The sequence below is a fragment of the Myripristis murdjan genome, chromosome 2 (genome assembly GCF_902150065.1).
Source record: "Myripristis murdjan chromosome 2, fMyrMur1.1, whole genome shotgun sequence".
NCBI lineage: Eukaryota > Metazoa > Chordata > Actinopteri > Holocentriformes > Holocentridae > Myripristis > Myripristis murdjan.
In genome coordinates this window covers 3,186,145-3,209,757 of record NC_043981.1, presented here as the reverse complement: position 1 = coordinate 3,209,757, position 23,613 = coordinate 3,186,145, and the positions used below count along the sequence as shown (strand labels likewise).

General features: G+C 38.6%; 1 protein-coding gene across 1 annotated transcript in view; it reads left to right on the top strand.

Moving 5' to 3' along the window:
* Positions 1 to 9,056: 9,056 nt before the first annotated feature.
* Positions 9,057 to 23,613, top strand: part of mcf2la (mcf.2 cell line derived transforming sequence-like a) — an 82,828-nt gene continuing 68,271 nt past the window's right edge. The window contains exon 1 of the mRNA XM_030068847.1: positions 9,057 to 9,245. Coding sequence (XP_029924707.1) covers positions 9,086 to 9,245 — 160 coding nt within the window. The 5' untranslated portion in view covers positions 9,057 to 9,085. The remainder of the gene's footprint in view (positions 9,246 to 23,613) is intronic.

Below are 23,613 nucleotides of genomic sequence, written 5' to 3'. Positions count from 1 at the left end.
GACGATTTCCAACCTGATAGTTGACCTGTACAACGAGGCTGCTGCAGAAGTTGCTGCAGAAATGAATCTGCCTGTGGATTTCAGTTTGAACTGGGACGAGCTGCTTGTGGACTTTGAGTAACGCACACAACTCTGGCCCCTGGAACTTGTTTTTCCCTTTCCTTCTCTGCATTTTACTCTAATTAAAAGGACTAAAAAAAATTCTGTTCTTTCAGCCTGAGCCTCATTTCCCGGTGTTTACCTCCTGTTGTACACACTTGGCCCACAGTCACAGATTTGTTGAGAAACTTGTAGATTCAACAGAAGAAAAAAAATTAATACAACACTTTTTAAATTCAATTTCAAATGATTTCAAACAATAGAGAGAGAGAGAAGAAGCTAAAAAGTGACTGATAATGCTATTGATTTAGTAAATATACCACTGCATTAAAGTTTTATCTCTCAGTCTATCATTATGATGTTTCATAATCAAGAGAGAGAAAGTGTATTTTGGACAGATCTGTGTGCTTTTTTTTTTTTTTTTTTGGAAATGAGCTGTTGGTGAGTGGACCCTCAGCAGGCAGTGGGCTTGAAGGCAAAGGAAGCTCATGATGCTGAAGAACCAGGAGTTTTGTTGTTCAGAGGAGCAAACTTGTGAAAATTTGGGTACTTTTTTTCACTGTTCTGATGCCTGTCTCACAGAAGGTGGAACTTCAATGGACAGTGGAATCTCATGAGACGACACCTATATTTGATAATTCTGAGTACTACTATTTTAATTTTTGTCCAAGTTGAACTTCAGCGGGTAGTGGACTCTCATCAGCCTGGAGAACCACACCAGGAGCTTCTTCATCCAGAGAGGGAAACCTAACGTGTGATAAATTTAGGCAGCTCTACTCAGTGTTGGCCTGACCAAGGCCCTGTGATGTATTTAGTACAAGAGTCTGTAAAATGACAGAAAATATTGTCATCTAAATCAGTGGTTCCCAACCCAGTCCTCAAGTACCCCCTGTTCTGGAGGTTTTTGTTTCAGCTCTACTCTTTCCCCACTGATCCAATTAAGGCCCTTGCACCTTCATGCACACCCTCTTCAGGTAGATCTGTTTCAGCCAATCAGTATGAAGCCCTTACATGGATCAGGTGTGAAAGAGTAGAGCTGAAACAAAAACCTCCAGGACAGGGGGTACTTGAGGACTGGGTTGGGAACCACTGATCTAAATAACTGTGTGTGTATTTGTTGTACAGTTCTTCGGGGCATCGGACCGCAATGTAAAGACATGCCACTAAGTCTCTGTGGCATGACAAATACTCCCTCAGGAAGTCCATGATCTCCTCATTTATCACCATGGACCAGGCCCGCAAGGTACACACACACACACACACACACACACACACACACACACAACAGGTCAGGGATTTCTTCATTCATTATACGTACTGGACATGCTCACATACAATACACAATACCCCAAACCACTCACACAGGTTTTTAAATGACCTCAAAAGTGCCACAGTCTGTTGTTAAAACTGTGACTAATTCAGTGACATTGTACATTTTACCTGAACGATCACAAAATGTACAAGTTCACACAGTGTTGTAGTCTACGTGATATGCAGCTATACGCCGTATACCCACTAGAAAATGTCCCAAATTTCCATATAACCACTGAAAAATGCGCAAAGATACGTATTAGTATGTTTTTTTGACATAACATTCACTTTCCCGTTCATAAAGTCGCCTTCTCTGTGTTATGAAGCGGGCTCTTTTTAACCATAGGGTCTTCCATCAGGCGTGACGTTTCGGGGGACATTACAGCTGGAGCTAACGTTAACGTTTCAGAAAGGGAGCCTGTGTGTGTGTGTGTCTCTGTGAGTGTGTGTGTGTGTGTGTGTGCGTGCACGTATACCCACTAGAATAAACTAGACTATACCACTGAGTTCACAGTAAGCATAAACAGAAAATTTTCAGTTTAGATTTGTGCTTGTGAGATTATTCTTAAATATGTTTGACTTTGTAGGCCTGCCCATTTAGATGTAAATCAGTTTTTTATCCAAACATATTCAGCAGCTTTCAGCAGTTGCACACACAAAAGGTTTATAGGCTGCATTAGCCTGTGCTTTCTGTCTAGTACATTAAACTATTGGATCATTTAGGCAATGGAATTGAAGCACAGTGCCAAATAGCATTTTCATTGCCAAATTCATTTGAAAGAAGTTAATAAATCTAGTAGTCAGACTGCTGAGAGGGGTGCAGTTAAATGAAATATAATACCAGCTCCTCTGTACTTTAACTGGCCTTGGTGTTTATAATAATCAAATATGGCCCTATTCAATTAAATGGCAAATAGCACATGAGCATAAATATCAAATGTAGGCTTATAATGTGATTGGGCTGTTGACATAGACATGGTAATAAGTCAAATGTTGATGAACGTCCATTGGTCGGTTATGACTACTGTTTGATTTATTGGCAAATCCCTAGTGGAGATCTGTATCCAAAGTGCCTTACAGTGCACTAACTACATTTTGAAGACTGTTGGCCTTAAAGCGAATAAAACCTCTGCGCTGGCAGTGTTTGTGCCATACTCCACAGATAATTCTACACAACTCCGTCATCGATAGTCTTGGAGCTTAAAGGACCATCCAGTGATTTTGCATGTTTAGTGTAATATCCACAGAATACGCCTATGAATCTTTTCCCAAAGCAATCAGTGCAGAATGGTTTGTTGTAATGTAAAATGTAGGGAAAACGGCCAAACATTCAAAATCACTGGGATGGTCAGTGACTGTCATAAAGAAACTAGAACATAACACTGCTGAGGAAGCAAGCACATGTGCGTATGTGTGTGTGTGTGGTTAGCAGAAGTGTGTATCTTATTAGATGTTACGCAAGTGCCTTCAGTGCTGCTTCTGTGTGTGTGTGTGTGTGTGTGTGTGCCCTCCTCTCTCCCCTCCCTGTCTTTTTCTCTCTCTTTCTCTGTCTGTGCTGCTGACCAAGCCAAACAGACAGTGCATCAGTCTCTCTCTCTCTCTGTAGTCATTATTCCTGCTGCTGTGACTCTTCTCTTTACAGATCAGTTAGGCCATTTCTAGGTGATATTTGAGTGGTATAGCTTTATTCTAATAGCTGTTAGGTGTAGTATCATTTGGCATCTGTGATCTTCAGGGTGTGAAGTACATGTGAAGAGGAGCAAAGGTCTGGTGAGCGTTGGTGTCCCGGGACGAAGATGGGAGAGAAGCTGTCAACCCCGGAGGAGGTGGACCAAACAGCGGAGGAGGCAGTGGAAGCAGTCAGTGGTAGGAAACCCTGAATATTCTGATCTAGTTTCTTCTTTGATTATTGAGGGAACTCTAGTCTCATAACTTTGCTGACTAAAACTATGACTGTTGATTTAAAGAATTGATCCATGACACATTTTCACAAAAACTAAAAATACAAGAGCCTATTCTTAACAAAAACAGCAATGAAATATGATGGCATTTTCATCAGCAAATTACAAAAAAAGAAAATGCCCAAAAGAGAGAAATGAAAACACAGCTCGTGATCTCAGTTTGGAAGGAAACGGATGTATCAGCAAACTTTACTTTTGATATCAAGTGTAAAAAGAAAAGCTGGATTAAAAAAAACAAGAAGCTTTGATGAGGAATGTAGATCAATCAGTGCATGAAGGTCACTAGCAAATAATTTAATTATGAACTTATAAGGGAAAAAAGGAAAAATGATTTAGTGGAAGTAGTTTTTGAAGTTTGATTACAAAGACTGGACTAAAACTAACAAAATTCAAATGTCAGTTGATTTTTACCTGTATGTTAGTATCTGAGCCGCATGTATGTATGTTTAATCTACATACATTTCCTTGTTGAACTTCTGTCTAGTATTTGCTCTGCCTGTTTGTTAGGACAAGGATTTTCACCTTTTTAGACATTTTCCACTTTTACAACTGTGATGCTGCATTCTGGTAGTGTGTTTCTCTATTACTTGGCATGTTTAGTAATTCATTTTATTTGAAAAGGGGATCTCTGGCTTCACTTACTTGATACAAAACTCACTTATTGGACATTTCCTGTTTTTATGTCAGAATGAGAAAACGGGATAATCTTTTTTGTTGATGATAGTCTTTGATCGTATATTAATTGTGTGGTCACGTGTCTGCCTTGTTGGAGATTTGTTTCTGGCAAAGATGTAGCCAGGATCCCTTCTGTAGCATTGCGAATGGTTGTCAGAAATTCCATCACTTAAAAAATCTGCCAAGTTAATATGACTTTGCTTATTGAACACAAAGCGATATGTGTGGGTCCCCAGGGTCTAATTCAGTAGAAATTGTTACAATTCAGAAAATGTACAAGGGATCATTTGGACATTTTCTTCTCTCTACTTTAATCTCACCACAATCTGTGAGTGTTCATGTGTGATATCAAATCAGTTTAACTCTTTTGAAACCTGTGAAAATTTACTTTGTCTTTCAAAAACACGGGAAAAAGGAGACTAGCAAATTAGCAAAAAAAAAAAAAAAAAAAAAAAAAAAAAAAAAAAAAAAAAATTACCAGAAACATCGGTTAAAAAAAGAAAAAATAACTAAATAAATAAAGAGAAAAAAATACAAGAAAAATTCCAGTAAATTTGCAATAATTAATTAAAATTATTAATTTAAATGTCAGATTAGTTATGCTGGATCAACGTTCCTATATTGAAATGGCATCCACAAACATTTAATACTGCAAAATGATTTCATATAGGGATCCTTTGCTTATTGAAAGTTAACTTGGAGGTTCAGAACATGAAACACTTTGAAAGCCCCTGGTTTACATCAATGTTGTGAAATTCAGTTAGAAACTAATCTAAATCTAATGAGAGAATGTATAAAACTGACCACTGTGATGCTTCACTCGCACCACTGTTATTTCCCATGCAGTGAAGGCAGTTCAATCAAACTTTTACAACAAAAACCTTCCTTTATGGTGCGTCTGTGATGGTGATGTGTGTCTGTTTGAAAGTCCCTGACATGAAAAAGGCTGAGAACCCCTGATGAAGTAGCATCCAGTAACCAGGAAGCACTTATCTCTGTAAAATTTGCACTGATAGAGTTGGTTCAGCTTTTATTCTCTTCAACCAAAAGACATTGTGCAGGGTGGAGGCCAGCAGTGTGAAGTCTTTCTGAGAGTGGGCATTTTCTTGAAATAAAGGGCTGACGATGATGATGATGATGATGATGATGATCCTTTGAGAATAGCTGATCTCCTTCCCTCCAGAGCCTTTACCTTCGTTGTGGTGGTTAGGCAGAGGGGTGCACGAGTCAGATCTGACATGGCATAGCACAGGCCTAGAAGAATGGATTGGTTCTCAGAGATATGAACAGAAGGCAGGGAAGGTGATTGGCTTTCTCTGAGGTCACCTAGACAGATGTGCCTTAAAAGGAAAATGGGACAGATGTTTTTTTGAATTATATTTTTTGGCATGTAATAATTTCTCCATACAAGACAGAATTGAACAGTGGTAGAACAAACCATTCAGTCTTATTTTCAGCATTAAAATGTTGTTTTTCTTCCAACAAGGTCAAAATTCTGCTAGTGGGATGAGATAATCCCACTTGTTTCCAGTGCTAATCAATTTGTTTCGAGAATGTTCTCGAAACAAATGAAATGTCATTTTTTGGGGGTCTTAGTGGCTGATCTGCCTTATTTAGGCTTGTTTCAACATATTTATACCTGTTCCCACAAAAAATCCTGTCACATGTGAAACTGCATTTGAAACAAGTGGGATTCCTCATCCAAGTGGCAGGGTTTTTTTTTTTGGTGTTTGAAAAACAAAAAAAAAAAAACACGATGATACTCTCTATTGCTGTTGATGGTAGTGATTACGTAAAGCCATCGTCTTTAGACAGTGGAGAACATCAGGAATTGGTTTATCATGTGTGCATGAAAACTACTGTAAAATAAGGAGTTAAAGCTTTTGTTTTGTTCTTATCAATGTATTTGCATTTACTTATGTTCATAGTACCTACTCTATTAATGACACAAGTAGTTAATAACTACATTGAAATGTCATGAACATATTCTTCAAACTATGTAGAAAACTCAAGTGTAAAACGAATCAATGCCGCGATGCTTCTGGAGAGCGATCCTTACCCTAAGTGATCCAGAATAATTCAGTTTGTTTTTGGTGTCATTAGTAAGTCTTGAAGCCACTGCAGAGCTTACAGGGCTCGTCCTGATCTTCTGGCTGGGACTCTTCTGCCTGATGAATTAATAAATCTAATAGGCTGGAATGTAATGTAATGAAAAGTGCATGACTGCCTTGCCTTGTTACCTTTTGAAGTTTAAATTGGGAATGTTTGTGTGAGTGTGTGATGATGATAAATGCAGTGAAACAAAGGTAATGTGATGCAGCAGGGAGGGGGAGGCTTAAAGCATATTCAACGTCTCTGGTATAATATACACAGACAAATGCCCTATCAATACTCTGTTCGCTCATACTTCACTCCCCACCACACACACACACACACATACACACACACACACACACACAAATGCACCATACTGATGATGTTCGGACACAAAAAATGAATGCCTGTCAGGTTCGGGGCAGGCTCGATTACCATGCTCTCGTCTTGGGGCAGACAAAAAAATATGTGGTCCGATCTGCACTCTAGGGTGATGGATGGATCAATGAAAAACATGATTTTTACTCAGGAGCTAGCTAATGCTCGCATGTTAATACTAGTGAAAATTTGCTAATGTTTCCTAACCTTAACCATGACCTTTTCCTAACCTTTACTATAATGAGGATGGCTAAAGGTAGCATTAGCTAATGTGAGCAGCAAGCTAAAGAAACTAACAAAATTGGTTAAGGCAGCTAACAAGTTAAAAAAAGTGGCTGAAGCTAATGATAGGTAACATTTGCACATGTCAAGCATTGAGCGTTATGCTGGCCCTGACAACTGATTCAGAAACACAGACATTTCATCATAACCATGGTTTGCAGAAACAGAAAATGTCAGTTTTATTCTGGTGACTGGGTTGGTATTAGCCTGAGGAGGAGAATACAAGATGTTCAACATATCAATTTACAATACAAAATATATTGTACTCTTCATTCTAAGTATAAACACTCCTAGGAAAAATGAGTTGTCTTCCATATTTACAGTGTCATATTGGTAGCCAGCTAATACTAACATGAACATAAAAATGTTCCAAAGTGAGAATGAATCGCACATCTCAAATCAAAAATTTGTCACATCCATTTTCAGTGTGGAGCCAGTGTGCGCTGATCATTTTTGAAGATGATGTTTCTTGTGGGTTGCCAGATAGCGCAGGAAGAATGAAGCCAAATTAATGTGTGAAAGAGATTAGACTGTCTTTCCGTCTTAATATGAAACTTGTATTCCACACAACATACTCATTAGATTGGAAATGTGTGTCAAAAGATTAATGGGAGAAATCCCAAAACTGCGGAAAGGCACAACAAAAAAAAAAAACATGGGCAGATGTATATGTATGTGCCTTTGGTAATTCCTCAGAGGGCTACTCATTCACTTTCCCCAAGCAGCCTCTCGCAGGTCAGCCCAGGGCTCTGAGCAGAGCACTCTGAAGTCACGAGCTTTTCTTACCTTTTATAATTTTTTTCCTGCTATAAATAGATGATTGTGTTGCATCCAGTACCTCAAAGGAAAATCCACCCTACAGCAGGTCATCATTTTAAGACAGTGTTTAAAGACCTTATCTTGCATCTCTGTGCACATTCTGTTGTCTGGTAGCATATTTTTCTTATTTCTGTGGATAACTGGCTAAATGCAGATGTGTGACATCAAGTTGAGATATTGCTAGTGCATCTTCAGTGGAGTTTAATGGCAGAAAAACGCATACATTAAGTATTTGTCAGATAAGTTGTTTGGGAACAGGTCCACACATTTTTAGTCTGGCCTTGACATCCTGTGATGCCTTTATTGAGTGAAAAAGAATGGGAAAGCAGGCGATTTTCATTTTTCCCCTTCATCTGTTTTGCATATTCATCGGTGGGCTCAGAGGCTTATGAAACCCCTTCCAAACCCACTGGATTAGGTAAAAAACAGGTTGTCATCAACCTGAAAGCATTTTTTTTTATTTCTTATTCCTGAAAAGTTGACATTTTGGAGAAACCTATAACTAATGTGGTTCAGACCAGACATGATAATGATGCAATCGTCAGATTTACATTTGCAATTTCTACCAACTGGTGAATTTCTTTCCCTAACTATGTAGTTTTATCAGACTGAAACATTCTCTAAAGAGATCCTCTTGGTCTGACCTAACCTGGCCCTGTAGTTTTTTCAAACGAGAAATCACACTTGAATTGACCAACACCAGGTCCATATGAATGGCTAAAATTTCTTTCAAAAAGTGAACATGCAATTCACTGCAACTCCTACAATCCTATACGTAGGTGTGTTGTTTGCACATGTTCACCCCAATATTGTTACCATTTGGTTTTATTGCTTATTTAATATGATATTTTTGTGCTTCCATTTTTTTTCCTGAGCTACATCCCATCCCTTTCTAATACAATTGGTACTGTAGTGACCCAATTTCAAAGTTTCATCTGTGACACAAATGCACATCGTGACAAATCATGGGACACTGTCGGAAAATAGGTTCCTATTTCTGCATGAAATTAGTGTTTCAGATTGAAAGATGAATATAAAACAAATGTGCACATTTGAAATCAAGTCATAGCGTTTTTCACTGTAGATGCTAATAGAACACCATTAGTCGCCACTGCTTTCATGTCTTCAAAGGACCACATCACACATTTCAGTGCTTAGTCTGTGTCTATTAATGAATGACCCTGATATACAAACACACGCACACACACACACACACACACACACAGATACACAAGCACACACACATTCACCATGGTAATATAATTAGCTGAAGCGGCGTTTATGTTATAGCTCTCACACTCCCACCCTGCACTTCCTCTGCTGCACACAGCGGACATGAAGTGAGATAAACAATCATACAAACACAAACACACACAAGCCTAAATTAGGGACGTGCGGCTCGGGGAGACTGCATTTGATTTAGCTCACCGACACAGATGCACATAGGGATACTATGAAACACATACATGCACACAAACACACACGCAGATATGACGATGTCTCTTCTGGAGTTAATTCAAGAAGCCCAAGTCGTGCTGAGTCGCCTGCTTCACAATGTGTCTGTGTCTGTCAGCCTGTTGACCCAGAGACACACACGCAGGAGCTATGGACTGAGCTGCAGAACAGGTTAGGAGTGTATGTGTGTGTGTGTATGTGTGTGTATTGATAATGAACGCACAGGTTGGGACTGTATTTTTTGCCTGGACAGTATTGGCGTGTGTGTAAGACTGAGTGTTATTGAAATCAGCGTGACAGGATGACAGGACAGGATTTCCTATAAGGACAGGGAGATTCCTCCAGCTGTGTTTCCCCCTCATTATTCAAACAGAAGTGCTGTAGTTTGTTTCCTCTCAAGCTGGTTACCTGAACTCTTGTTTATGTAGAAAGAAAATCTCTCTGGCTGCTGTATATGTGGTGTGGCTGTATTTGTTAACTTCAATTATAATGTGAACCTCTTGCAGTTGCAGTCAAAACTCTGCTTACCTTCATGAAAGGGGAAATTGCATAACATACAAAGCACATATTTAAATAAAAAAGTGCATATAATGAAATGTAACCACATTTAATTCCCATGTAGAACCTAACAAAAATATATATATATATTTAAAAAAAAAAAAAAAAAATTAAACATAAGCTCACAAGTGGGACAGTTTCCTTTCATGCAAAAATAAATAAAATAAAAATAATAAAAAATAAAATAATAAAAGTATAATGATTATTATAAAACAAAATACATAAATGAATAAAACAGTAACCAAATATCAGAAATAAGTAAATATATGAGTAAGGAAATAAATAAACACTGCCATTTATACAGTTTCACATTTGCTCAGTCACACGTGATTTAATTGTTCCTCTTGTGCAATTATAATATTTTTAATGACCAGTGTCATTGATTTTGTACAAGATAATAGTTTTTTGTTAACAGCTTAAAGAAATGCTTTGTTTTTTGGTTGTACAGTTTCATGTAGAGGTTTATGTATTCCTTTAAATATGGGCTAAAGTAGGCAAACTTATTTGTGCAAAACAAACCAAATGTTGATATTGAATTACATTAAATTATCATTTACCATTATTTTTATCATTAGTAGCAGTGGTTTTAGTAGTAGTACTGTTATCATGTGTTTGTGGTAGAGAATGACCAGCAGGGGCAGTGTTTGTCACTTCCCTATGAACCTTATGGCCTTGAGCACCCCCCTCTTTTCTGTGTGACCTTGTTAATTGATTAACTTAAACAGCCTTAGTGACTGGCTAATTGATAACTTACCATGTGTCTCCATACACCAATGCAAGGAACACACAGGCAGGTCGACTGTCTGACTGACTGACACTCACCAAATGTATGGGGGAGAGCCAGATAAGACCGATAGACAGACAGATAAACAGACAGGCAAACAAATCGATTAGAGGAGCAAACTGTCTGAAAGCCAGAGAGCGTGTATGTTTATCATGTCTGCCAGCCTGTGCTGCTGCCGTCCCCCGGCAGAGAGGAAACCGAATTACAGACATGCCCAGGTTAACGAGCAAGGTGAGTGGACTGAGTCTCTAAATGTGATATGAGTGTGCAAATTTTTGTTATAATACCTCTGACAACCTGTCGATCCTCATTTTAGAGTTAGAGGTTAAGGTTTAGGTACTTAAAGGAGATCCACACTGTAAAAAATTAACAAGTCCTTTAGGATCACATTCAGCGTGATCACATTTTCACCTTCAGAGTGAAAAAATCCACCTGTGGGATGAGATAATCCCACTTGTCTCCAGTGCAGTTTCACTTGTTTCAGGATTTTTTTCTGGGAACAAGTATAAGTATGTTGAAACAAGGCAGAATAAGACAGGTCAGCCCATTATCAATCAATCAATCAATCAAGAAGGTGCGATTAAAGAAAAATCTGGAAACAAGTTGAAAAGCATTTGGAAACAAGTGGGATTATCTCATCCTACTTAGATTTTTTTCGCATTGTTTGAAGAAAATCAAGATTTTAACTCTGAATATTGATATGAGATTAAATGACTAAGGATGAAGATTTCTTTGCAGTGAAGTGTTGATTTTAATTACTCATGTGGTTTGTTTTTAAAATGGTTTTAACATGTATGTTTTTTTTAATTGAAACAACAATATCTGCAGATGGGGTGAGATCATTTCATCTTCCTGTTTGGAGTGAAATGGTCCCCCTATCAGGGAAAATAATCCCAGTGGGAATGTTTGCTTTCTGTGGTTTATGAATGGTCACGTCTTTGTTAGCCTCAGAAGCAGAACATTATCATGTGGCTCTTTCAACCAAAAATTCAAATTTGACAATGGAGGAAATTTGATTATATGTTGTGAAATCTTTAGCACCCCTGCATGATTTGCAGAATGGTTTGTTGCAATGTAAAATGTGGAGAAATTGTAGTAAATAGCTAAACACTATCTTTGGGAAAACATTAGCAGAAATTTGAGTGTGTGCGTTTTGTAGATATTATACTAAACATGCAAAATGACTAAATATTGTTGTTAATGACAATTGCAGTCACAAAGCTTGCTGTATACACAGTAAAGAAGTAAATGTGTACTCTTTATTTTAACATGTGCATACACATAGATCAACACAAATGCAGCCAGAGGGCGAGGCAGAAGGAGAAGGAGTGGTGCAATCAATGGAGAGACTAAAAACAGGTGTGTGAGAGAGAGAGAGTAGAGGGAGGGTTAGGAAGCAGAAATGAGGAGAGCACGAGGACAGCGATCCTCTTCTCTCTACCTGCTCAGATGCAGACAGGAGGAGAGGAGGAGATGAGCGCAGGCAGGGGTGAAATGAAGGAAATCCTGGGAAAGACGCAGCATGGAGGCGAGAGGTTTGTCTGCATCTCGCTGGAGGAGATGGAGAGCTACTTCGCGTACACACAGTGTTGTCAGCGACTGCACAGTGAGTGTTGTAGGCCTGTGTGTGAGTTGTGATGGCTGCATAAGGCATGTGTCACTGCATTACGTGTGTGTTGAGTTGATTATGAGGTGGAAATCTTGTTTGTTCGGGCAGTTTTGGTGTTTTCCGCATGGAATAATAATGATGAGCTTTATTTATGTAGCACATTTCATCATAGTGCTTTGCAGTCGAGCAAATAAAAACATCAGGCATGTTAAGATGAGAGCAATGAGGCATAAAACAATGCAAGACTAGTTAAAATAAATAAAATGACATGAAAGAAATACAGCAAAAAAGTGATGAATCAAAAGCCTCATGAGCATTAAAAACAGAAGGCTGCTTTGCCATAGAAATCATTTTTGGGGTGTTAATAAAGTCAGGCTAGACGACCTAAGGGAATGATTTGGGGAGAGGGAGAGACACAGGAGGGCGGCTGTATTATACTTTTTTTTTTTTTTTTTTTTTTTTTTTTGGCCTTTTCCAGAAAGCTGCCTACCCCTGCTTTAAATCAATCTTTTTGGTTTCAAAGCTCATGTACAAGCTTCTTTGATTTGTCAGTGGCTTATGCTGCAGATTGGTGTTTTCATCTTTCCAAACTTATTCTTTGGCCCCGCCCCCAATATTGAACTCAGCCAACAAGCTGCCTGGGAGAAGTGTTTGTTGAGCAAAGCTTCCCATCTGTATTGCTTCTGCATGTGTTTGATGTCTGAGGATTCACTCATGTCTCCTCCTGTGGCCCAAGTCCGGATTGGAGACCAAAGTACGCTCTGTAATGACACAATAATATACTACATCCTTATTTACTCAAGGTGGTACAGTATATCGCTGTACAATGCCCAGTAGACTGTGTGCATGTGAGAGAAAGGAGGACTGACAGAGCACGGTGTGTTTGCGTTTACAGTGTAAAAGACGCTGATGATGCTGATGTGTGTGTGTGCAAGTGTACAATATTTACCTGGTGATTTTATCTCCTCAGCCTGTCACAACTGTCCACGTTTGTTCCTGCCTATTCCCTGTGGGTGTAGGTGTGTATTTAGAGCATGTCTGATGTGTATTTTTAGTATGAGCTATTCTTGAAATACTGTGTCACAAAGATGAAAAATGTGTTTTGGAGTTGAGCAGTAAATGTCAGTTTTTCTTTTTGATATGAAAATGACTATGAGAAAGTGTAAAATCTTCAGAATACCACCAAATCGTAGTTGAATATATTTCAAATTCCCAAATAGATAGAAATGTTGCTCAGAGGCTGATTTTGAACAGATGCACATTTCAGTTCGTAGGAGGTGTATTTATTCTCTGCCTTTAAGTATTTGAACTGGAACTGTTCTGTCATTTCAGTCATACTTTCTCATAATTTGTGCACCTTCAGATCAATCCTTTTTCTATTTAACAGTAAAAAATTCTGAAATTTTTCCCACTTTGGGACAGTATAATGGTAAAGCAAATTAATTTTGTTTGTTCAATTCTTTATTTGCCTTTTTGTTTTTAAGAGTGACTGATGCATTCATCATACATCCTGCCCTTTATTCCTCTGCTCTGCCCTTCTGCTCTTTTATTTTATTTTATTTTATTTTTTTTTTCCCAAATTCAAGTTTTCAAGGATTTTCAAGGCCTCTAAAGACCCTATCTTGCTGGCCTTGGGTCCCTAAAAATAAACTATTTGAATTTTATAGTATCTTCATGCACCATTATCCTCTAGAATTTAATTTTCCTCTCTCTAGAATATACTGTAGTCATTTGTTTAGGCTTCATATCCAAAATCATCACAGAATCAGCCCAAATAATTAGAGCCTTTGCACTTTAAAAGTGAAGCAATTGGTCAGAATTGCATGAACTTGGCAATATTTAATTCCAAACATTAATTTTGCAACACCCTAGCCCCTAATTCTCCTGCATGGAACCCTGTTGTCAGCTGTTTCCTTCAAGGCTCCCATGGAGTTTCACTGACTGATAACCCATCGTGACTGATCGCAGTTTCCCTCCCATGAGGCAAACTTCCTCCCTCTTGGTCAGTTTCTCTCTCTCTCTCTCTCTCTCTCTCTCTCTCTCTCTCTCTCTCTCTTGCTCTCTCTCTCTCTCTCTCTCTCTGGCTCTCTCTTGCTCTCTCTCTCTCGGAGACCATTCTTTGACCTCTGGGACCCTTGGTGACCTCTTAAGTTGATTGAGTTCAATGCCTTGTCAGCATCTGACTTGTGTGTGTGAGAGAGAGAGAGAGAGGGAGAAAGACCCTGGTTCTTTCCAGGCCTGTACTTTCACACTCTTCTTTCTCAAGTTCACTTTGCTGCTGTTCTCGCCGCGTACCATGTCGGGATAATTACATCAGATGGAAATTTTGGTCAATGCAATGTAACCATAGTAACATCTGCAGTGCTTCAACAGAAAAACAGAACATAGAGCATACACAACTTTGTTTAAAATTAGTTGCAAATTTACCTACTAGGAAACATAGTTGTTTGTAGCCATTGCATTGTAGCCAGTTGTGGGTTCATGGATAGTCATTATATAAATGAGTCAGTAACAGGCATTTCTTTCATTGGTCAAACAGCATAGTGCCTGCTGCTGATTCGTCAACTGGGTAAGCAATTCAATCATTCTGCTGAAAAGGTAAGGACAAAAGTTAAGGAGCTCTGGTCAAGGAGGCAGTCAGGTGGAAGTGTGATCACCGTCATGATTTTATGAGGACGATAAACTTAGTTCTTGGCCTTAGTTAACCATTAGTTCATCTAATGACGGCTCTGGTGAACAGGTGCTGAAGAGGCTGAAACCTCATTTGTTTTATTATGTAACCTATAATAAAAGAAAATAATTCTGTTTGACTACTGTAAAATAGAATTGTACTACTGTACTACTGTTGTACTACTGTCTGGTGTTTGATGGGTGATGATGTCATCATCTGTTGTTTCTCTGAGTGCCACCAAAGACCAGACACGCTGCCTTTCATCATAAGAGATCAGGCGTCATACAGATTTAGGTTTGGGGTTCAGTCACTCTTGAAAGTTAGTACTGAATTTTACTTCTTAAGGGTTTTAATTGTATTGTCCCTCCACCTCAATCGTACGTGTTATGTAGGCTCATTATGCTGTCAGGTGGCCTGGAGGCACATTCTGGTCAATACAGTCACTAAAGAACAATACATAATAGAAACTTTATAAATACACCACCGGTTCCCAGTATAGACTACATGACCTAATTAGATTTTGGAGCACCTTGCTGTATAACAGTGGAGAAAAATGGCAGGACATTTGCCAGGTCAAGTGTCTCTTGTTTATAGAAGGAACTAAAATTTTTTAATGGGGATTTCCACTAACTTTCAGCCCTAGTGGCAGCTGGTGACTGAGATGACCGAAACAGTATTCCTGATCATGCTTTCTTGATCATCCAACTGTCATGCCCCTCTCAACCCACTTCCCAATAAAACACATTGCTTATTAACTGACACAGCTTTATTGGAGGGTCACATTATAGGTGGTAGGGCCATATGATGCACAGTTTTAGGACAAATGAATTTTTGTATTATAATTTAAATGTTCACAGAAGGAACTATTAAAATGACAATAATTTATGATGGTTTTTACTGAGGTGTGTACCAAACAAGTTGTCTGTTTGGTGTTGTGCTGTCTTACATTTGGGAAATTGTAGGCCAGGACATCTCTGTAGCACCATAATACTTAATGGTGCTACTTTACAATGTTTTGTCACATTTTACCTTTAGCTGTAGTAGGTGATACTACATGCACCTTATACACTTTTATAATTTTTTTTTTTTTTTTTTTTTTTAGCATTCTTATCATTATCCTCCCAGCAGTATTGCATTTGCTTGGTTCTCTGGAAGCTGTGAGATAAATGACTGTCAGTAAAATGTGTGCAGTCAGTCACAGGATCCAGAAAACTGGATGTGAGTCACCTCTTACATCTCCTCTGTCACATGTATGGTCAAACAACTTCGTCTTTTTGTAAGTACCCACAACATAATAGGGATTTTACATCAAAAGACATTTGCAGAAAAACAATTTAGCTTGCTGTCCCATCACTTATTTTTACTTAAGGGTACTTTTTCAGTTTCCAGTACCCCATGTCATAAAGTACCAGAATTTCCCTGGTTGGGATCAATAAAGTCTATCTATCTATCTATCTATCTATCTATCTATCTATCTATCTATCTATCTGTCTATCTATCTATCATGACAAAAGATCCTATGTTCACAGAGTCCTATGTTCCCATGGTCCTGTGTTCCCAGGGTCCCATGTTCCCAAGGTCCTATTTCTCCAGCTCTATGTAGCACCTAATGAAAACCTGGAAAAGATATTCCCCAGTTCTGTATTCAGGTGGGTTAGGGTTCATGTGTGTTGTTAGAATATTGAACTGGAGAACATAGGATATGCTTCCAATAGCATCACGGGTGGGTGGCAAATCTCTAAAACCTTCACCCTTCCATAAGGAGCTACTAACCCACCTAAAACAGTTTTATTGTTTTCAGTAGAGTTTTAGTTTCCCCCCTCCTACAAGAACAACATTTTAGTGGAAACACTGGGTATTTTGAATTGTTTGGAATTCTCATTCAGAAAACTTTATGATCTGTATCGTACGGACTGAAAATTCTCTTAGATATAGGCTCAGCAATTCATGAAAAACAATTAAACATACATTACAAACTATTGTTTAGTATTGCAAAGATGCAGAATGAATAGCATTTCATGTTCATTTTATTCTCTTTCTCCAACTCTCCACTGAAATACTCTCCTCTTCCCGTCTGGTGTTTTCTATTCATTTCTTTCTTTTTGTTGTCCCGTTAGACCACAAAAAGCACTGTAGTCATAACTCAATAAGGACTGGATCTTGTTATTGTGTTGAAATGTACCATTCTCTTCACATCAAAACAATCAGTCCTATTTATATCTGTTTTTATTGGTTAATGGAGGTCATGTAATTTCCTGACAGTCATGCTCTGCAAGTAACTAGAGTTTGCTCTGGGCTCTGTGTCCTCAACCTGGGCAGGTTACCTAGACTAGCAGTCCTAAACCTGGGGTCCAGGGATGCCCAGGGGTCCTTGAAGGTGTTGCAGGGGGTCCTCAGAAAAATGGGGAATATTTTACATTAGCCCAATGAGAGAATATATAAGAATGACTATTCTGTTCATAGGTTTTACACTCTTCATGGTTACTTTACAGTATACACAGTTATGGAATAACTAAATCTTATCAGATGGGGATGCCTAAGGGTGGGGGATGATTGTCCACAGCCTGATGCTTATCAATTTGGGGGTCCAAAAAGGTTGGGAACTGAATAGTTGAATATTTGGGTCCAGCACGAATCAAATTAAAGTTTACCATATATCTGTTCCCTTTGAAACTGAGGTCAGGAGCTGTGCTTTCATTTCTCTATTTCTGGCATGATATCTTGTCATATTTTTTGTCAGCTGAGGTTAATTTTTTGTTTAGTTTCACTCTTGTATTGTTCCTGGAAAAAGTGTTGTTGATGAATATTTTTAGTCATAGTTTTATTCAACAGAATTAACACTAGTTTTGATGACTTGAAATTGGACGAGATGAAACACTCCCTCCACCAGAAAAAGCAGTCCCCGAGGAAGCATTGGCTTGACACAGGCTATTATCAGTTCTGTGGATTATGAATGGTGATGACTTTGGTAGCTGCAGAAGCAGAACATTATAAGGTGGCTGTTTCAACTAACAATTCAAATTTGAAAATCGAGCGATTGTGATTAGATGTTGTAAAATCTTTTTTACCCCTGCAAGATTTTCCAAATGTTTTGATGTAATGTAAAATGTGGGTATGTAGTCAAGCATTCATTGCTATGGTCCTTTAAGGTTGACAGCCAAAGTGAGTCCTCAATAGCAATGAGCAGCTCCGTCCAGAGGAAGCTGGACAGAGAAGCACAAGATCTAACCCACATTAGATCTTGTGCTTCTGTTGTCATATTGGTTTCTTTTAGTGTGCAACATCACAGACTTGCCAGGTTAGTAAATGTGAGCGTGCTGTGTGCAGTTTACAGACATTAACTTATAGGATTTCTGGGTTTTGAAGTTGCCAATGTGCAAATTTTCTAAGTGCAGCTACAACTGAAAAGGAGCTTGTGCCTTTTGCTTGTCGGACATTTAGAGAAACTGCCCATGTTGAGCGGTGGGATATGGGAGTGTCTTATCCCTCATTTCAGCATGTGTGCTTGGAAAGCACAACACCCACACACTCAAATCCCACAGTGCCACCCAGACTGCTGCCTGTGAAGTGTACGTGACTGAAGCCAACAGCAAATTGGTCTAATGACTGTCTGGGACAACATGCATCATTTGTAAACTCTGATTTAGAAAGTGTGAGTGAAAGGGGAAAAAAATGTACAGGGAGTTGGGTCAAGATTTGAGTGTTACTGTTTTGTAAGGGCGTCACTTTGTGTTGAAAAGTGGCATGGACATAAGGGCTCAGATGAAAAAAACTTTTTTAAACGGTTTTCCACATATGTGAGTTTAGGCCATGTAATGGTAAGGTCAGAGTAGACAATTCTGGTAAGAAAAAGGGTATAGCCTCAACAGAGTCAACGATATGAAAATACTAAGGAACTACCCTAACCCTAACCCTGACCCCACTAAGGGCATAACTTTAACATAAGCTAAAGATAATAAATCAACCTAACCTTTAACTTAGTTAGATATGAAGTTAAACTGTCTTTTGTTTTGATGCCACATACTTTAAGTGCTGGTGCTTTTAGGAAAACGAATGTGGACGACTTCATTACGGTGATGGAATACTGGTGTGAAGAAAGTTTGAAGTCTCTAAAAGATCATTTTCATATCATAGTGAAATGAATTGAAACCAGTGGCTGGATAAAAGGGAGGAAAAATGAAATTTGGAGTTCTAATATACGCCTACTTACTTTAGGAAAAGATGAGCAGAAACGTGAGGTAGATATTATGCAACACATGCAAAATCACTGGTATGAGGGGCAAGTTGAAACAGAATGACTCATAGCATTCTTTTGTTTTCAAAACTGATTCAGACTATGTCTTTCTTTTTTTCTCACCCTGGTTCACCCTGGTTCATTTATCTTTTCATTGAAGCTACAAATAGCTGTTACATCAGGACAATTTTCAGTAATTTCTAATGTAACTTCTTTCATGCACAAAAAATATAAGAATTTATTGATTTGAAACTGTAGACTGTGTTCTTGTCAGGGTGCAAAAGCCTATGAAACATCACTCAGGCCAGCATGGGACATTTTCCATTGAATTGTTTATTAATAACATCAGCATATTCATGCATACTCAGGTGGAGTCTGATCAAATTATCTCAACAGAATTAATTCGGATTAGAGCCTAGAGTCAAATGATGTAATATTGATCATTTTAATAATAACTGCAGTGTGTAATCAAAGAGTTTTGATGACATGGATTGTCAAATGTTTAATTAAAGGCCAAAAGCAGCAAACCTAATTTAACCTGTTCTCTAATTCCCACCTTTTTCTGCTTTGCTGGTTGTTTCAGCCTGTGAGTCACTTCTCAATTGGTCTCTTCCTGTTTATGCTACAGCTGACCAATAGTGTTTGATCTTGGAACGGAAGGAGCCAATAGTGTTTCATCTTTACTGACACGGATTTGGGGGTGCGATTCCTCAAATAAATAATCCATCTGGGAGTTAGTCTGGTCCTAGTCTGCACTACATCCCACACACACACACACACACACACACACACACACACACACAGAGGCACACAGGTCTCCTTTACATCCTGCACACACACATTTTAGTCTAGCCAGCATCCCATAGACACACATACACATTAACATAAGCGCATCTCAAAATATTTTTAATACATACTGTTTGGATTTCAGGAGCTTTGAAGACCTTGCATGTCTCATGTTGCTTGACCCCCACTAATACACACACACACACACACACACACACACACACACACACACACACACACACACACACACACACACACACACACACAAAATCGGATCTGAAAGCTGCAGAGGGGATGTTTTCTTCATTTTGAGATTCATCAGCTGCAGCAGTTGGCAGTTTAAAGGTCTATTGTGTAAGTTTGCTTGACATACTAGTGATGTGAAATTGAAACGGAACTAGGAAACACCCACAATAACTCCAATTCATTTATCATAAATACTTTAAAGTGTCAGAATAAAAAAATAGCGTCAAGAAGCTGAAATCCAAAATTTGATAGAAAATGCATGTGTAATTAGAGCTTATCTATAAAATATATAAGAGCAGCTAATACACAATGGACACTGACTTCAGAAATGTTTTTTTTCCCCATCCTATTTTAAAAAATTGAACTGGATCATTAATGTATTCAAAAGTAACTGAGTTAAATCCCTGAAGTGCATTTACCATCATATGTCTTAAGTTTAGTTGCCAACAGTTGCCAATCATTGCTTACTAAGAACAAAAATTAAATATCTAACATATAAAGAGAAGTTGAACAGAGTTGAATTTAAAGCACTCAGACATTTTAAAGTTTAGTGGTTTTAGCTGTACATGTGTGGATGTACTCAGATTTTGAAGTTTTGGAAATAGTAATAGCAAAGAAACAGAAGGATGTGAATGTGAAGGGTGAAACTGTAAATCCATGGCCACAGCAGGAGGATAAATCACCAGAGACGGGAAATGAACTATTATAAACCCTCTGCCATTTCCTGTCCTAGAGTCAACATGCTCTATCATCTAAATCTGACATTAGACACACACACATATATGCGCGCACACACACACACACACACACACACACACACACACACACACACACACACACGTATAAGTGACACTGTCCTGTATCATCCAGGTTTAAGAGAACAATGACCTCTTTTTGTTCCAGAAAAGGCTCACGTTAAAATAACTTTACTTTGAATTAACATCAAATTGAAATCCAGAAGAGCAGCTGCGGAAGTTTTACTCATCAATATTAGATGTTTTGTCTCTCTCGTCTCTTCGCTTGTCTTTGCTGCAAAGCATCACAGAGCAGCTGGACAGGTAAACATGAGCATGCTGTGCACAGTTAACATCCTCCAGACACGAGGTCAAATATATCTCTGATATCTATAACATACAAACATACAGGAAATACACATTTCGCTCCCAGGTATTTGTATTGTGAAGCAAAGAGCTGTTGCTGTTGATTTTCACATGAAAACTTTTTCACATGGAAAATTTTTCACATGAAAAATGTTTATAGTTTGAGCTCCAAAAGAACACCCATCCAGCCTCATTGTGTTATGATACAAGTAGACAGGGAAGATTGTGACAGACTGGAAACCTTGCCAAATCACATAGAGGCTATGTGGATGGATGGATTGCATTAGGGCTTAAGTGGAGAAAACTAATTTCTTTGTATTGTGAGTAAAGAGTTTATTTTAAATAAGAGATACAGACCCACCATTATGAAGCCAATGCTGTTTTTGTCACACACAACAACAGGAATTAAGCCCATGTCATATTTTTAGCCTAGTTTCAAAACCCATCAGCGGATCCATCTGTTATGTGTCTATTTTGAGGAGAGACTTGTTTCATGTGCTCTCACTCATACACACACAATCACCTTCTTTCACATATTCTTTGCTTGTCTGCTGTGTGTGGAGGCTAGTGAGACGGTTGATGGGATTTCAGTGGTACAGACGTCACGGAAACAGACAGGTTAATAGGGGTAGGCCAGTGGGGGTTTCCTCTGTGGATGTGTATGTGTCCAGCCATGGTATCATATAGCGATGGGAGAGGATTATCCCCTATGTGTCAGTCAGCAGTGAGTCAGCGAGGTCCTCCGCTGATGAATCTTATTCCCCTTGACCTAAAATCAGCTCAGCCTCTGTCTCAGGTGTCTCACTAAATAAAATGTACAACAGTGGTTCTTTAAGTGGACTTCTTTGTTGGCATTTGGAGGGTCGTCTGCATGCGCACGTTTGACAGACCTTTACTGTACTGCTCTGTCCCTGGAACGCATGCTTGTCTTTCATGTTAATACACAAATCAGGCATTCCTAGTACCATTTTTCACCGAAATGACAGAATTTGGATGGAGTCAAACAGACATTGCTCTTTCTGCCATGGTCATTTGGCCGGTACAGAATAAAATGTTGTTTGCACTTGTTTGCTGTGGTAAGAAGAAGTCAGTAGGGCTGTAAAGTGTCAATTTACATCAATAAGTCATTAATTCTGAAACATCAGTGAGCATATTTACATGTTCGGGTGCATGTAACCACCTTATCCCATTTATTGTAAGCTCAGTTTACATTATGAGAAACCCAAAGATGTGGAAAACCCAAGCAGAGCTGAGTAAGTCAGGTTACAGTCAAATGCCGCAGCTTAGTCACGCCGCTTTTGCGTCTGATACAGACGTTGTAAACACCCTTTGGCATCAGGACTCGACACATTGGGCATTGTTGCTTTTTTACAAAAGGTCGAAATGGGAATCAAACTCTCTTGTAGATCACTGCTGATGAACTGAAAGATGTAAAACTGCAGAATAAGACACCACAATAATAAAATGCTTTCATTCTTACTAAGTCTGTTTAAGCAGGGCAAGTAAAAGCTCCTTCTGAAAATCAAGGAGCACACAAGAAAACCTCAGGATATATGCATGTAAACAGGCATTTAAATAAACAGGCTGTGGGAGTCCCATTGAAATAGCATATCCCAAATGTGACCATAGCTAGACTAAAGTTCATAACCACAATATCAATGTTGTTTTAAATGTGAACAATAGATTTCTGTCCAGCTTTTTCCAGAGATACAGACATCCAAATATAAAGCCATTTTGGAACATATTGTAATAGATCAAATTATGAAAATCACTGTAATTGAATTCCTCAATAACTACTTAAAATGTGAAGCCCCAGGTCATATTTTTGTCTTACATGTAGGTAAAACTACCTAAAAAAAAGTTATGAAGTAAATCTGAGGTACAACCCTGAAAGTTTGCTCCATCTTACACATTATTAGCCTGCATCCGAAAATTTTGATAATATTAAAATACAATACAGGGAAATGAGAATGCTGCAAATTTAGGGTATTTAATCTTGAGACAACCACTGTTAGCCAACCAGAAGGTTTGCATATGTGCATTACTAGCTATTACACCTTATGAAAAACCCAGGATGGCAGAGGCATATGCACAAAACCACAATATACGGGCATGTAGTGTCAGTAATATTCATTATTATTGCATTATTACACTCAAATACACATTTTAGAGAAGACTTGAGTGTGTGTGCTGCCATCTATGTATGGGAAAGAAGAATGTTAGCAGTTGTATTTGTATTTGTGAAAGAAAGTGAATTGGAGATGGAATGTGAGCAACAGAATGACAGTTTAGAAATGTGTGTGTTTTCCCAAGCAGGCAGACAGGGAGTTTATGAATTGAGCTCCCCAAGGTTTATTCACACCCTCACCAGCCTCTCACTGGTTCAGTGTGAGGCACACTGGGTCCCCCTGCTGTTACCATTGGCACTGTGTGTGTGTGTGTGTGTGTGTGTGTGTGTGTGTGTAAAGCTGAGGAAGAGACTGAGCGGCCTCCTTTCCATCTGGCAGAATGTGTGTCTTGTATTGGGATTGTGTCTATAGGATTTGGCTGG